The following is a 17,622-nucleotide window of genomic DNA, read 5'->3' as shown; positions in this document are numbered from 1 at the left end:
CTTCTGACCCCAGAGCCTGAGACTGGCAGGGCAACCTTACTTTGTGATTATTATCAATTAAGATAGGGTAATATTAAATAGCCTGGGGCATGAGGAGAATAAAAGCCTTCAAAATTTTTATATGAATATATACCTTAAAATGTATATGTGTTTCTCAGTCTTTTTTTAAATTTTAATTTAATAATTTAATTTAATTTAATTTTATAGAAAGAGAGAAAGAGTGTGAGCGGAGGAGAGGCAGAGAAAGGGAGAGAGAATCCCAAAAAGGCTTTGCACTCAGCATGCAGACTGTTACGGGGCTCTCTCCCAAGACCCTGGTATCATGACCTGAGCTGAAATGAAGTCAGATGCTCAACTGAATGAGCCACCCAGGCGCCCCTGTTTCTCAGTCTTTAGTAGTCCAAATGTTATCAAGCTTTAAATCTCTGTCTCGTCAGGTATCAAAAGGTAAATTATTTCGCTACGTAAAAAGACCATTGAAAGATGAAGTCAGGATAACAATCCAAAGTGCATACCATTTGTGGCACAATGTTCGGTTCGCTGGGTCAGTGCCATGTTCCTACCCAGCTCCCACTCTTTCATTACCTTCTACCCACTTGGTGAGATCACCGAGGTGAGATTAAGCCTTGCAGATCTATTTTAAGATAGCCATAGACCTGAGAGGCTCGTTTGGGTTTAGAGAAGCGCCTGGATTCAGGTGGCAGTATTATCAGAAGACATAAGATCCGTGCCTCAAGGGGCAAGAATGCAGAGTTTAGCCAGAAGGGTCGACAGCTTGAGAAGTAGAAGCCTAATAGAAGGGAGACAAATGTCACCTGCTTTCAGATTTCACTTTGTGTATACACCAGAGTTTATCCGTACATAAATTCTTCACGGGCTTCTTACCAGCTCTGGGGAAACAAACAAACAAACAAACCACAACTCTCTTGGTTTTGGCTTTTTCTCAGGCCTCCCCCAAGACGTAGGAGTCCCACCTTCACCACACCCAGAATCAGCCTCCGTGACTGCCAAGGTCACGGTGCAGCCCTTGGAACCCAGTTCAGATCATTATCTGCAGCGAGACCACAGCTGTTCCATACTTTATTTACCCTCTTTGAGTTTCTGTTGCTTTTTGGGTAAAATGGGGAGATAGGGAAAACTTGGGGGAGGTTAAATAAGAAAAGATGTAAAATGTTTTAACAGTGCCAGGCACATAAAAAAGCCTCACTCTTTTTTAAAAAGTTTTTTACTGTCTTTTTTTTTGTTTGAGAAAGAGAGAGACAGAGTGCGATGGGGGAGGGGCAGAGAAAGAGGGAGACACAGAATCGGAAGCAGGCTCCAGGCTCTGAGCTGTTAGAACAGAGCCCGACATGGGGCTCGAACCCATGAACTCTGAGATCATGACCTGAGCAGACGTCGGACGCTTAACTGACTGAGCCACCCAGGCACCCCCAAAAACCTCAGTCTTTATAGGGTTTTACACTTCTTTAAAACACCCCAAACTTCCCAGGTAGCATTGCCCTCTTCCTGTGTCATTAGAGGACATCATATGCACCTATATTATCACCCTTGTGTTGTATAGGTTTGGGTTAATTTGTCTGAGACCCCATGCTTCTTGTAGAGACCAACACTGCATCTCACCTTTATATTTTCAGGGTCTAACACTCTACAGGTAACGGATGAATGAGCTAATCTCCTCCGTCAAGCTCTGAGCTTCCATATACCCCACACACCTCATCTTAAAAATCTAGTACTAAATTAACTGTTGACTAAGGCAGTGGCTCTCACAATTTTGCGTGCAACAGAATTCCCTGGAAGGCTTGTTGAAACACAGATGGCCGGGCCCCACCCACCCCTAGAGTTTGTTTCCATAATGCTAGGGTGGGGCCTGAGAATTTGCATTTCTGACAGATTCTCAGGTGACTCTGATGTTGCCAGTTTGTTGGGTTGGAGGTGGAGGCATATACTTGGAGAACCACTGAACTAGGTATTAATAAGTTGTATCCCCTCTGTTAGCATTTAATGGAGGGCATGGACTTAATAAGTAAAATGTTAGAGTTGGAACCTGCGCTGTGATCATCACTCTGCACCTCTATGAAATGTGACAAGACCAAACTTGAGCAGAGACATACTGATGGTCCCTGGTCACATGCTCCAGGAGACCCGGAAGTCTGTGTCCTTTGGGCTATTCCTAGAAATAAGAGGAAAATGTGTTCTTCACATTCAACAAAGAGGAATGACGTTTTATCAGAGACTTCCAGAGATCTACGCAGCACTGCATTAAAGCACCATATTACATCAAGTGTCCTTCTTGTTGCTTGAGTAGCTCTGGAGACCCTGGGGTGGTGGGGAAAACAATAAAGGGCAAGGTAAGGTACATTTGAGCCCCCTGACAGCTGCCTCCTCTTTCTCTCCAGAGGTATAAATGCTACTCAGGAGTAAGACCGCAGAACTGGTTGCAGTTTGCAATTAACAACAGAACAAGTATTCCGGATGCTTTGGCTCTGGTGCCTTGGACATCTCTCTTTGCCACGGGCTTCCAACTTTAGTTTCATCAGTGAAACAAATCTGTGCCAGGAGTTCCAGCTGAATCTCCTCAGGCAGTCTGAGGACTTTTCTTGGCATCGTGGTGGCATTTACCTTCTTCCTAAACCGTAGTGAGGGAGAGCTGATGATCAAACCTGAAGCTTTAGAAACGTTGGTCATTTGTTTGCTGTGTGCTTTTTGGCAGTTTTACTCCTGCTCATAGCAGAGCAGCATTGTCTGTGCAAATGTAGATCAGGGACACTCATTAACATCCAGCAAAGCTTCAAATCAGGTCACAATGCTAATCGAGTTGCTGGATACTTGATCATTTGAGTTCAGTTGTTTATGATATAAACTGTTCGGCGTAAGCAACAGCTTGCTTAATATTTAGCACTCTTGTCATCGTGTTCTCTTTCAGGGGTAATCTACTAACGTTTCTTTCTAAGTAATTATTGCTGGTCTCACAGTTTTGCCGACAAATGTGTACTAACTTCTAACGTTGCTTAGCGAAAGGTACAAATCTAGTAAATTACACAGTCACCGTAAACCTAATATTCTGGAACTGACTCTTTAGATAATGAGCCAAGAGGTTTGGGGGATTTAATTTATGAGCAGAATGGAGCTAACAATGGGCTATATACCGCCTTTCAATGGTGTTATAAAGAAAGGAGGAGGGGCAAGAACAAATGGAACTTACAAAGCAAAGCACTGATGTGGGTGGGAACTGTTTTCTTTTCACTTCACTGGCTCTTTTAGGCTATATTGACTAATCCTGAAAACTGCTTTTAATACTAAGCATGACCCAACAAATAATTGGTGGGGATAAAAGTAAATGTCCATTAAAGTAAGTGCTTATGACAAGTGTAAAAGTAAAACTGGTCTGAGAACTATTTTCTCCAAATTGGAATGGATTTACTATGGAAATGCACATCCTGGGAGTGATAGAAAAGTTTGTCTTTCCTTAACCATGTTTAAGAGGACTTTCATATTTTATCTTCATTCAATCCGCTTTCATCCATTCAGCTTTAGTCCCTTACTTCAAAAAAAGGAACATTTTAAACACTCTAAGGCAAAAGCGTTGTTGATGGTGGCAAATCTGAATGTACCAAATTGTTTACTGGTTGATTAAAAAGCTAATGTCCTTGCAGATGCTATAGTCCCAGAACAAAAAGCCAAGAGATACTAGTCGTAAAACTTTTATTATGTTTGTAACAACAAGCTTCATGCCTAATACGGTTAATGTAAAGGCTCTGTTACATAATGGAATTGATTAAAGTACGATTTATGATGTGAATGTCAATATCAGCAAATTATTTATATCAGGAGCACTCTTCTATAAAATCAATGTAATATGATGAGTTTAAAAGATAGGTCATTAAATTATTAAATATTTATTAACTGCCTATTGTAGGCCCAGAATAGTAAGGAATAGCACAGCTTTTAATACGGATAGCAATAAATATTCATTGCAAAGATCACTATCAGGATATTCTTGCAAAGCTATGAAATTGGATTTTGGAGCCAGATGTGAGATCTAATTTTGGTTGCTAGGTTTCCTGCTGGATTTCATGTCCTGTAAAACAAGGTGCGTGGTGCTTAACCGTGGTAGAAACTGCGGGGTTATGGAGGGTGTCACTTAGTGCATAGAGCTTGGTAAACTCTTAACTAGTAGCTACTATCAAGCTGGATTAGCCTGGCAAGAGTTTAGGTAGATTCTGATCTTTGACCTGGGTCTTTTTTTTTTTTTTTACTGTTTATTTTTGAGAAAGAGAGAAACAGAGTGTGAATGGGGGAAGGGCAGAGAGAGAGAGGAAGACCCAGAATTGGAAGCAGGCTCCAGGCTCTGAGCTGTCAGCACAGAGCCCGATGTGAGCCTCAAACTCATGAACCGTGAGATCATGACCTGAGCCGAAGTTGGGTCAGGCGCTCAACCGACTGAGACACCCAGCTGCCCCTGAGCTGGGTCTTAAAGAGCATGTAGAATTTTCAAAGTAAAGGAGTGTGCTGGTAGAACATTCTAGGGAAGGAGAATGGCAGGAGCAAAGATGAGAAGCAGTTGGGCTAGACAGAGGAGAAAAAAATGTAAACACAAGTTTGGGTAGGTGAGGTGGTGCCCCATAATGTTGGGTCTTGAAAATCAGGAAGAGGAGTCTGGCCTTAGGACCGTAGGGCAAGGGGAGACATTGCAAATATTTGAAAGGGAAAGGGATCACGTAAAATTGTTTGAGGAAAATTAGCCTGATAGCAGTAGAAAAGACAGTTTGGTGAGAGAAGATAATGGACATGGGAAGATTAGCAGCAGGATGAGATAATAAAGCCCTAAAATGATACAGGGTAGTGAAAACTGAAAGGAAAAAATTAAAATATACTAGAACTGAGAGTTGTTTTAAGGTTGTTTTGCCGCAAATATGATAGCACTTGCTACCACTTAGTGAACACTCAATGTAATGTCTGTCACATAGAAAATGTGTTTCCAGTGTTACCTTATTTAATTTTCAAAAGGACAGTCTCCCATCTTCGCTATTTTATCGTTAGCAACCTGATGCCGAGACTTACAGAATAGTGTTTGACATATTTTTGGATGGGCGGAAGGATGGATGGATGGAAGGAAGGATGGATATCCCAAAACTCACACAGATAATAGATGAGGAAACAGAATTCAAACTTGAGTTGTTTTCTTCCAAAGCTATGTATTAACCACCATTACTCTATTTCTATGCCTGCAAGATAAAATAGAAGGTAGGAGAAAAGGAGGATTATAACCCAAAGGACACAACCACAAAAAGGTCTTTATTTCAGGAATGTATTTTCCGTATGACAGAGTTAATTGTCTTGAAGGCATTTTTTCCCATATCCCTTCGAGAGGCCAGGACGCCTATGATAAACCATATTTGGTTAAGGCCAATAGCAGAACACTGACAGAAGAATCCAAGAGAAAGCTGGGGCACACAGGTCTGTTTAAACACAGAGCAGCATATATTTTATAAGCTGTGGTATCCACAGATCCTGCTGGCAATTTCAGACTCTTGTGTTTTTGTTTTTTTTTTCCCAAACACTGCTGTCTGAAAATACCTTGGAAAAGGTTAGAGCCCATGGCCTAAAACAACGTCCAAATATAAACGATCAGTGTGATTAGCTGAATACCCAAAATATGACTATATACATATTTAACCTCAAAGGTTAGGCAGTGAGATAAACAAGTGTGTGATGTATTACAGTGAAAGGATGTTTACTTGTGCTCGGTGAATATTATCACTGCATCACACCAGATTACACTTCTTTTAATTTTGAAAAAATTTTTATGTATTTTTATAGAGAGAGAGAGCACAAGCAGGGGAGAGGGGAAGGGGGAGAGACAGAAAGAATCCCAAGCAGGCTCCAAGCCGCCAGCACAGAGCCCGACGCGGGGCTCGAACTCACGAATCATGAGATCATGACCTGAGCTGAAACCAGATGTAGACAGATCCTTCTCTATACCAGTTTCACTCTGCTATGCTTTTTTCTCTCTACACAAGAGGAATGAACACACGATTATGATTTTTACCCTTCAACAGCAAAACCCAGTTCCTATACACCTGCAGTAGGTTCCAGATGAAAGTGTATAGGCTATAGGGTCACCGGCCATCCAAGATGATACACACCATTTTAGTCGATCTTGAGCTTTCCCTGGAACTCTTGGTAACGCAGTCACCAAAGCAGTATCACGTAGTGGTGAAAAGCAGTCTCTACAGTTAGAGGCGCTCCGTGTAAAATTCCCTTCTGCCACTTCCTGCCACTGACCTTGAGCAAACTTCCTCTCTCTCTTTGCTTCACTTTCTTCATCGGTAAAATGGGGAACGTGTTTGTCTCACAAAATTCTTAAGAATCAAATGAATTGGGGCGCCTAGGGGGCTCAGTCCGTTAAGTATCCCACTTCGGCTCAGGTCATAGTCTCACGATTTGGGAGTTTGAGCCCAGCGTTGAGGCTCTTGTGCCGTCAGTGTGGAGCCCACTTCAGATCCTCTGTCCCCTGCTCCCTCTGCCCCTCCTCTGCTTGTGCCTTCTCTCTCTCTCTCTCTCTCAGAAATAAATAAACACTTAAGAAAAGAATCAAATAAGTTAATATGTGTAAAGTAATTAAAACATGATTTGCTATATGTATGGGAAGCCTTTCAGTGATAGCAATACTTAAGTATTATGATATTTCTATTCTAGGAAATCAAGCCTGAGTTCTGTGTGTGGAATTCATCATTCCAAAGATTAGGCAGCAGGTGTATAATTCTAGTACACGATACTTGAGTTTGTACAATGTGCTAGACGTTGGGCTAATGAGGACACAGCATCTACTTATGAGGACCTTTAGTCTGTTCTATAGGGTTCCTGCCATTGGATTCGCTAACGCGTTTAGGCTACTGAATTGAATTCCCTTTGACTTACAGGAGGATATTGACAAAGCAGTGAAGGCCGCAAGACAGGCTTTTCAGATCGGCTCTCCATGGCGCACCATGAATGCTTCAGAGAGAGGGCGGCTAATATACAAGTTGGCTGACTTAATTGAAAGAGATCGTCTTCTCCTGGCAGTGAGTATTAATCAAACTGGGCAGGTAGCGAGATCTCTAGAAAGTACTCGTTGTTTGGATTGGCATGTCGGTTATGTTTTAGTCATCACTACATGCTCACTACAAACAAAACGAAAAGACCTCGACCAGCTCCAGTACAGAAAATCTTATCAGTGAGCTTATTCTCGAGTAGTAATCTGCACTCTAGTTCCAGACGATGTTAATTTCTACTCGTGTAGATTCTACAGTCTAAACCTTGGCAATCCAAGTTAAACCAACCTACACAAATTTCTTTTCTCTATTCTAGAATTCCTTAGAGCCTTCAACGAGGTCACATGCAGTGAATAGCCTAGAATAGTACACTGGGTTTCTCCAACTTACTTGAACACGGGACCCTTTTATGGAAAATCTCATACAATTTGTCAAAGGTGCCCAGAATATTTCTCTAAAATAAATCTATTTCTCTTTAATCTAGCCCACCAAGACACTTAATAAATAAATGGCTGCTTTTTCCCCTCCTGAGATGTATGCATCCGCAATGGTCTCGATTAAATGATATTCTCTTTACAGTTGAAAAAGGTGAAGAAGAAGGAAAGAAATCCAATCGTGCATGGCTTATAATAATTATATTTTATTGTATACTGATAAAAAAAACATTTTGGCAGTTAGATGAGTCAGTTAAGTAAAATGGGCGGGGTGTTTCCTTATTTTCTTCTTAGTTAGGTATTATAGTGAAGCCAATTGAACCCAAACCAATACCAACCAAGATCAAGTTTCAGAGCAAATTTTTATTACCTTTAGAATCTTTTACTGGCAGTAACAAAGAAGCCTCTATACTTATTTTTAAATCAACAGGAGCAATTATAGTTAATCAAAGAACTATTTATTATTTAAAGGTTCAGCGTAATTCAAAGTATGCAAAAGTGTGGACTTAGGAGTTACACACAATAATATTACATTAACCAAAATGTCCTGGAGGAAGAAAGCAGAATTTGCCAAAACTTGACTTTTCTTATTTAGCTGCTCTGTGGGGTGTAGAGGGCTTGCTCCCTCTGTCTGATAAGCTCCTAAGGGGGAAAGAAAATCAGGACACGACAATCACGTTTGATCTAAGTTTTGAGATGGCTCACAACATAATGCAGAGACAGAAGATTGTCTGATAAACGAGGAGCTGTTTTAACAGTTTGTCACCTGGACATTCCTGCCCTGGCCGGACATGAGGTCCCAAAGAGCTCTTAAGAGTTCCTGCTTAAGGAAAGGGGGAAAGGAAGACAGGTCATCTGATACCAATAGACGGTTAGAGCACTAGACCAGAAAATGTTGCGCTTTACAGCCTGACCACTCAAACAAGAATTATGATAATAGTGGCAAAACTGGGAGTTTCACAATTAAAACTTCTACTGAAGAGAACTCATGAACTAAAAGATGCAGGGGTCACTGAAGTTTGTGTAACTTGATTGGTTATATCCAAATGGCATGCAAAAATTAAAAATCATCGAGGCACTATTTTTTTTAATTTTTTTTAATGTTTTTTTTATTTTTGAGAGAGAGAGAGAGTGAGTAGGGAAGGGGCAGAGAGAGAGAGAGAGGGAGACACAGAATCTGAAGCAGGCTCCAGGCTCCAAGCTGTCAACACAGAGCCCGACCCAGGACTCGAACCCACAAACGGCGAGATCATGACCCGAGCCGAAGTCAGACGCTCAACTGACTGAGCCACCCAGGCGCCCCAATCATTGAGGCACTATTAATAGTCCCCGACATTTAACTGTCCCACAGTTGTATTTATGCGCTAAGTGAAATTTTGTTGGAGCTCTGATCTAACGAAACTAGGTGCACTCACTCTCACCAACTTCATGTCTATCAAATTGGAACCGATTCCTAGAAAGCTGGTCAGCTGGAGGACAGTCAGAATGAGATAGAAGAAAGGAACACTAGGGATTAGTAACCAGAATCTCACTGCCCTTTCTATCTGGATCTTGGTATGTGACCTTAAGCAAGTCTAAGTAAGTCATTTTAGCCCTTTTCTGTTTTACCCCCTTTGTTAGAAAGGGAAGGTGATATAAGACGGCTTACAGGATTTCTTTCTATTTCCAAAATTCTCTAACACATGATCATTGAAAATAATAACGCTGTATTTTTTAATCTAAAATGTTTATGGAAGTTTATGTTTGAGGTTTGATTTCTTTTTCAGACAATGGAGTCAATGAATGGTGGAAAACTATTCTCCAACGCGTATCAGATGGATTTAGGGGGCTGCATAACGACATTACGCTACTGTGCAGGGTGGGCTGACAAGATCCAGGGTCGCACCATACCCATCGGTAAGGAGCTTTGAGAAACCACCAGGGATGGGGGGTAGGTGCAAGAAGATAACTGTAGAGCTGAATTATTCCAAACCCTCCTTTTTAAAGATGTCACCCAAAAAGGCAGTCTTATTTTCACCTTGACTTTGAGACGATGCAGCTCTGAACTTCTGCTAAGATTTATCACATATTTAACATTGTTTCTGCATAGTCACACAGAAAGTACCACTACAGATGTGTTAGACAATTTTAAAGCAAGAGCAGTCTTGTGCCCACAATCACTGAATTAGGGCAATTGTCTCTCTCATGGCACAAACTTTTCAAAGCTGGCCTCAAATTATTTATTGTGTATTCCAGTAGTGGCATTTATACCCCTCCTATAATGTAATTATTTAAGTGTCTTTGCATGTTCCAGAGTGAGCCAGTTATGGTCATCTGTGCCTGGTCTAACTCAGTAGTTACAGCAGATTAATTAAACAAACCAATTCACATTGATTTATTTCAAGTAGCTTCAAAGCAAGAGGAGACTGTGTTTACAGCCCAATTTAAGAATTTGTGTGAGTAGATGTGTATGCACGTGTTTTATTATTTCAGTAGAGAATGCACATAATGAGATATGAATATAAAGAAGCATCAGTTTGGAAAACATGATGGGTAGAATTTAATTCCTATAAATGCACTTACTGGCTGTAGAAGTACAACACCCTCTGGGCTGGCCCTCCTGGGTATTTTCAATCTCATGACAGCCTCCAGCAGGTTAAAAGTGATAGCCAGGAATTAAAAGGGGGGGGGGGGAGTGAGACCATGGTAAAAAACAAGAAATGTGGCTATGTTAGAAATTCTTGCTTTACCCTTTGACGAGGGAGAAACCATTTTAAGTACAAATAGACTTGATAAGGAGCTTTCTTGCTATGATAGCCAGGAAGTTTTTGTGAGAACTAGAATAGAACAGAACAAAATGTGCCATGTAACCTCAGAATGACCACATCAAACTTTGAGGTATATCAATCAATGAAATCCAGATTGCAAAGCAATGTCTTTTACTTCTGACACTTTTTTTAGCAATGTGTTTTACTTCTGGCATTTTTTTTTCATGGATTAATAGAGTCTGCTTTTATTTTTTGGTAGGAAAAAAAAAGCCTTTAGAATAAGCAATAGGCTTGTAGGGAGATAGTTTTTTTTTTTTAATTCTACTCTCTTCTAATTTTATTAGTTTTACTTCAAAAAAATTCTGCCATTACTGATAGAAGTTAGAACTGTCAGAAATAGCACTCTAACAGGTATTTTCTTAGTCATACACCTTTTACCTTTTTTCTTTTTCTTTTTTTTTTAAGTTTATTTATATATTTTGAGAAAGAGAAAAAGAGAGAGAGAGAGCACATGTGCATGTGCGTGTGCATGTGCATGAGTGGGGTTGGGGCAGAGAAAGAGGGAGAGAAACAGAGAATCCCAAGGAGGCTCTGCACTGTCTGCACAGAGCCCAGCACAGGGCTGGAACTCACAAACCATGATCATGACCTGAGCTGAAACCAAGAGTGTGATGCTCAACTGACAGGGGCACCTAGGTGCCCCCCTTTTACCTTTTTTCTTAAGAAAGAAAGTAAACTTTGAGAATGAGGATAATTTAGAAAATAGCCCTTCTACATGGGTGAGAGATAGAACTAAATATCTTTCAGATATTTTCTGGTTTCACATCTTTTCCTTGACCTATATCAGTTTTATGGTTCCTCTCATTTCAAATTACTATTTCAGAACACAATTTTTCATTTTGTAAGTGGTTGGAGATATGTTTTCTTGGTTTCCTAAATTTTTGGTTTTGTTTTTATTATTATTTTTTTCAACGTTTGTTTATTTGGAGAGAGATAGAGATAGAGTGTGAGTTGGGGAGAGGCAGAGAGAGAAGGAGACACAATCCAAAGCAGGCTCCAGGCTCTGAATTGTCAGCACAGAGCCAGATGTGGGGCTCGAACTCATGCGCTATGAGATCGTGACCTGAGCTGAAGTCAGATGCTTAACTGACTGAGCCACCCAGGCACCCTTGTTTTTGTTTTTAGTTATTGTGTATACCTTTCTGTAAGTATCAACCCAAACCACCATCCCATGTATGTCAAATATACTTGTCCATAAATGATTGTGTTTTATTTTCCAGATGGAAACTTTTTTACTTATACAAAACATGAGCCTATTGGTGTATGTGGCCAAATCATTCCTGTAAGTTGGTTTTCTATATCATTTTCCATTTTAAAAAAGAAAAAAAAAGAATTCTATTTCATTTGGTAAAGAAGCTTTATCCAACATAAATACGTTCTCGGAGATTTGCTAAATGTGGACCAAATGTAGTAACTGATGAGCTTAGGTCTCCCTGTGACTGAACTCTTTAGGTACAAATGAGTTAGTCCAGAATCGTGTCTATATTGTGGTGTATCTCTTGAGTGTTTCAGTACTTGAATGTGTTTCAGCATTGACATTGACATTTACTGTATGGTTTGTTTTTAAAATGCTGTGTTATATACTCTTTTTAAGACCCGTGTTTCACATGTAACCAAAGTGGTCATCACCAACTTCTCTGCTTCTATTCTTCACTTTTTATCTCCTCATTGAGACTTATCATGGAGAATAGTAGCAACCAGTGTTCATGTCCTAAATGCCTGTTTTCAATTAAAATGGAAGGAACTGTTGGACCACTGTATGGAATGTATCCTACCTTTAGTAGTATTTTTAAGCAGAATCATGAAGATTTTCTTTTAAACCCCCAAAAGAGGAGGCTACCTAACAGATTTCGCCAACATATTCAAAGAGGCCAAATAAAAAGTTGGCAGAGTATTCTGAAGTTTTTGATTATTTTTTAAAAATGTTTATTTATTTTGAGAGAGAGAGAGAGAGCAGGTGCGAGTAGGGAATGAGCAGAGAGAGAGGAAGAGAGAGAACCCCAAGCTGGTTCCAGGTTGTCAGCAAAGAGCCCAATACGAGTCTCCATCTCTGAATCATGAGATCATGACCTGAGCTGAAATCAGGGGTTGGTTGCTTAACTGATGGAACCACACAGCCACCCGTGAAGTTTTTAAATGAGGAAGTCACAATGAATTAGCTTCTGCTCCAATGAGACTGAAATGCATACATACAATTTTTTGAATGAAATTGCTCATTACTTCACAAATCTCAATAAAATTAATAAAAACTACAAAACCCTGGGCACTAATAATGGCTAATAGTTATTGCATGACTATGATGAATCAGTCAGTCTGTTAAGTCTTTGGCCTACTTTCTTGAAGAATCCTCAGGATGACCTTCCAAAGTAGAGAGGATTTTTATCAGTACTTACAGATGAAGAAATCATCCAAGGAGAGCATGTAACTTGTCTGAGTTCACTGGGCTAGTCAGTGACTGAGCTGAGATTTGAACCAAGTTCTTAGCCACCAGATGCTAAACTTTAATGTCTTTAGCGAGATATTTGTCTTAGAAATAAACACATACCCACATACCCCCATACCCACACACACACTCACATACATATAATTTTTATTATTGAAGTATAGCTGACATACAGTGTTACATTTGTTTCAGGTCACTGTTAAGTCTCACTATTGGGTGTGTAGTTACAATAAATGATCTATAAGGAGGGAGGAATAATCACACTTTCAAACACGTACAGATAACTTCTAGTGTGTTTAATAGCAAGGTTTGATTTTTAAACCATGCAGTGATTTTTTTTTTTCCCCTCCAGTAGATGAAGAACTCATAATAACAGCCCTTGATAAAATTGTATGGCTCTCTTCCACTCCCGTCCCACAGCTAGCTTATTTGGAGCTTTTTAGCATTTATGAGTTTGCTTTTAGCAGTTAACTGAATTCGAATACACCAGTTGACCACACAAAACTACTACAATTATTATTTCACATCGATGGGTAGTGGCTAATGTAGAAGTTAGATTGGCAAATGTAGCTTTCAGTGATACAAAGAATCTATTGTTATATATTGCTTTCTAGTGGAATTTCCCGTTGGTCATGCTCATTTGGAAGATAGGGCCTGCCCTTAGCTGCGGAAATACAGTGGTCGTCAAACCTGCAGAGCAAACTCCTCTCACTGCTCTTCACGTGGCATCTTTAATAAAAGAGGTGAGTTTCCCCCATCAAAATATGCACAAGAACTCGGGAGCCTTCATTTACAATAAGAAGACCTCACTTCGTGCTCCCCTAAACTACCTCCCAATGGCTCCTGGCCAGTGACGAAGACAAATTTAATATGGCTGCCAGTTGAGATTTTTTGCAATCAGCCCAAATGCACCTCTGCCCAAATGGAGATAAGATGCCAGATTCAAAGGCTTCATGTCAAACAGTCACCTTATGATCACTTTTGTTTGTTTGTTTCTTTTTAAAATTTTTTTAATGTTTATTCATTTTTGGGAGACCGCGCCCCTTGTTTATTTGTTTCTTTGGCCTAACTCTCATGAATGTGACTTCATGTTGAAACTGAAGTATCCTTCTTTCGAATATTGAAATGAAAATTGGTTTATAACCGGTACCGATGGCCTGGAGGTTCTGCGATTTAAAATTAAAAAAAAAAAACTAGTCCATTCGAAGGTTGGAGGCCTCTCTGCTCACTTGTAATATTGTGCCACATAATTTTTGAACACATCTACCCACAAGGGGACATGTTTATATTCTGTTTTCTATTCTAGTTTCCTCTGCATTTGCCTTCTTGCTTAACAAGTGGCAAAAAAAAAATTGCACGTGAAATTTATTTCCATCCACTGTCTGGATTGTGTTAATACCTTTTTTCTTGCAAACAATTTATTGCCCATTGTCCTTCATGTCTTTCCAGAACTTAGAAAACAAGCTTTAGTTACTAGACACTTACATTTTAAAGACCTGAGTGTAAGTCTTAAAACTATTCTTCACTTAAAAAAAAAGGCAAAGATATATCAAAATGGGGCACGTTGGTGCCTACAACATGAAAGGTGACTGTGCCCATCTCAGGTACACACTGTTTTCTACCTCATCATTTTTTTAACCAGGAATGAAATCAGTCTGTGCCACTTAATCATGCATGGGATGACAATTCTTATTTAATGTTTTACTGATTAAATATTGCCAGTAGGCTTTTGCCACCCAGTTGGTATGCCCTGCACAATCAATAGCTAGAAACTAAAAGTGTAAGATCCTTTTAGATTTGCCGATAGGTTAATAAACGCATTGCTTTCCTTCTATGTGAGTAATTTACCAAGTTCTTTTACCCATACTATCTTTCTGAGACAGCCATCACTGGGGCAATGACCCATAAAAGTCAAACACGGTCTTACCCCGAGGAGAAATGCTTCCCCAGCAATGCAACTCTTGAGGTTATTTTAAGTGGGCTGAGAAATGAAATAATAATAATAAAACCACATAAACGAATCTTTCCTGATAGAGAAACTCATAAGCTCGGCATAAAGAGGCAACTTTGATCCCATACACGCCTCTTTTTTGTCGTAGAATGAGATTCTCAGTTCTGTTGTAAATATTTTACTTTGTATCCTCAGGCAGGTTTCCCTCCAGGAGTAGTGAACATTGTGCCTGGTTATGGACCTACCGCAGGGGCGGCCATTTCTTCCCACATGGACATAGACAAAGTGGCCTTCACAGGATCTACAGAGGTAATCAGTTACTCGGGCCAGTAGTGAGGAATGTCTGTATCTCCGGTGTCAGAAGCGTGTGTTTTATGTAACTGTTTTTAAGCCGACGTTTCTTTAAAACAAAAGTTCTTTTTAATGATTTGTTCCTTATTCAAGCCTTCAGACGTGTTTATAGAACATAAGCAGATGTAGTTGAGATGAAACGGAATACCTGTGACAAACTCGGACTACAGTGAACTGCTTTTAGAATGTTCATTCCTTTCCCTGATGAGAACTAGAGCCGATTGGATCCTGTCATGTGATTAGTATGGTTTATGATAGAAATTCTAAATAGAGCCACAGTGATTTGTATGAATGAATGTAATTTTACCCTGTAGATTACGAAAATTAAATTGCAGAACATCACCCTTAGCTCCTTATTTGGGGTTCTCTGTTTCTTGATCGTTCTGAAAGGGAGCCAGCAACCCAGCTTCCTGAATGTTACTGCTGGTTTAGCCTAACTTTTATGCCTTTTTGGCTCCAGTGCGACCTTCTGGAAGGCTAAAGAACAGGGTCTCAGCCATGGGCACTGCAAGAAGAGGCAGGAAGGAGAGAGAGAGAGAGCGCTTCCTGGAAAGTGGAGTTTGGGAGAATAGATTCCCACCTATTGAGATGATTTCCTATTGCAAGCAAAAGACAGTGGTAAAATCATACTGTACCAAGTAAAACACAATTTGAGTCCTCTTATTGGATCATGTGACATTGTTAGAAGATCAGTGCAAACCTTTTACTGGTATTCAGTAGAAAGTTTGAAGAATGAGAATGCTTTCCTATAAAGTGGCTGTTACAAATAAGATACACAGCAAGACGTGATAAGATACTGTGATATGTGTCGACTGCTCTGAGGGCATTCACAGGAAGGAATAAGGAATGGTGATGTCTACGTAGGTGTTAGGACTTGCTCTGAATTTTGAAGAGGGGTTACTTTTTTAACTCCCTTGGAGATTGAGAAGCAAGAAGAACATTCTAGATAATGAGGAGAAGCTAATTGGATTATTTTATACTCCTACTTAGCCACTCCAGTATAAAGAAACATCTACATAGAGAATTAAAATGGTGGACGGGCACCTGGGGGGGGCTCAGTCGGTTAAGCGTCTGACTTCGACTCAGGTCATGGTCTCGCGGTCTATGGGTTTGAGCCTCGCGTCGGGCTCTGTGCTGACAGCTCGGAGCCTGGAGCCTGCTTCAGCTATTCTCTCTCTCTCTGCCCCTGCCCTGCTCACACTCTGTCTCTCTGTTTCTCAAAAATAAATAAAACATTAAAAATTTTTTTAAATGGTGGAAAATCAAAAGTTACTCTTCTTGATTTTTTTTAAAAATTAAATACTTATGTACTTTTTCTTACATTTCATAGACATAGAATAGAAAAAGTTTACATTCTGCAAACCCCTAGTTGATGTGAGGGAAAGCAAATCCTGCATTCGGTGGGACAAAATAATTGGAAATGAGACATGGCAATAAGTTAGAAAGTGGTAAAGTCACAGATCAGAATCATAGCAGAGGAGATAAGGGCAGGAAGGTACAAACTCCTCAGCTGAGCATTCTAGACCTTCCCCCAAAGGACTCCATGCATATTTCCTCCTCTAGATCCCATGCCCACTCATTCTCTAGTTCATCTGGGCTGTTGCCTGACCGCCTCTCTGGAACCACTGCCTATTTGTCTTGGCCCATCCCCAGGCCCCTGCAGCATTTTGGGGGACTTTGCCTGCCAAAAATAGAAAAAAATTGAGGTTAACAGACTAGGCAGGCAACATCTGGGCTCAAATTCTGACTCTATCCCTTTATGCAGTGTGTCTTCCAAAAGTTAAGTATCATTGCTAAACTTGCATTTCTAATTTGTGAATGGGAATAATAATGTCTACCTTAGTGTACAGAATAAAATTGACAGAGCTAATGAGTAGTAAACACCTTACTAGCGAGCACCCTATAGAGGACTCAGATGTATCGTTTCCTTCCTCCAGGCTTGTGCCCACTGGTGGCCACACCTACTAAGATAAGGCTGCTGCCACATGTTACCTCTATGGCTGTCTCTGCAGTTCCGGGGGCATGCTGAATTTTTAAAATGCTTATTTATTTGTTATTGAGAGAGAGAGAGACAGAGAGAGGCTGAGAGAGAGGGAGAGAGAGAATCCCAAGCAGGCTCTGTGTTATCAGTGCAGAGCCTGACACGAGGCTCCATCCCACAAACTGTGAGCTCATGACCCAAGCCGAAATCAGGAGTTGGATGTTTAACCGACTGAGCCACCCAGGTGCCCCCATCCTGAATTTGAACCTCCCCTCCTGTGTCCCCATTAACCATGGTACATGATTATAATAGCTCGTGCTCTTTGCTTGATCGTGGATCTCTCTCCTTTGCTGACCATCCTCAAAGACTATTTTATGCATTGTTATCTGCAGAAACCAGTACAGTAACTACTTCTGAATAAGCATTAAATAATCAAGTGTAACCAAGATGATTTTAGAGGCCACGCAGAAAACTCGGTCTTCCTGGGCTCTCTTTTAGCTTCAGGTTTGTGTTTAGCAGATAGACTTGCCAAGGGCCGTGAAAGAGGCAAACAGGGGATTCCATCTTGTGTGGTCCTTATAGCAATGACACTCTTTCTAAAAATCCTTCTGGTAAGAGAAG

The 17,622-nt window shown here is 40.4% G+C and overlaps 1 protein-coding gene across 1 annotated transcript in view; it reads left to right on the top strand.

Annotated features, from left to right (window-relative positions):
- ALDH1A1 (aldehyde dehydrogenase 1 family member A1) overlaps positions 1-17,622 on the top strand; it is a 58,871-nt gene that overhangs the window by 14,490 nt on the left and 26,759 nt on the right. The window contains exons 3-7 of the mRNA XM_030293935.1: positions 6,924-7,064; positions 9,235-9,364; positions 11,496-11,557; positions 13,333-13,461; positions 14,865-14,978. Coding sequence (XP_030149795.1) covers positions 6,924-7,064; positions 9,235-9,364; positions 11,496-11,557; positions 13,333-13,461; positions 14,865-14,978 — 576 coding nt within the window. The remainder of the gene's footprint in view (positions 1-6,923; positions 7,065-9,234; positions 9,365-11,495; positions 11,558-13,332; positions 13,462-14,864; positions 14,979-17,622) is intronic.

The sequence above is a fragment of the Lynx canadensis genome, chromosome D4, assembly GCF_007474595.2.
Source record: "Lynx canadensis isolate LIC74 chromosome D4, mLynCan4.pri.v2, whole genome shotgun sequence".
Taxonomy (NCBI): Eukaryota; Metazoa; Chordata; class Mammalia; order Carnivora; family Felidae; genus Lynx; species Lynx canadensis.
The sequence above is the reverse complement of the archived record's forward strand: the minus strand, read 5'-3'. Positions and strand labels throughout refer to the sequence as shown.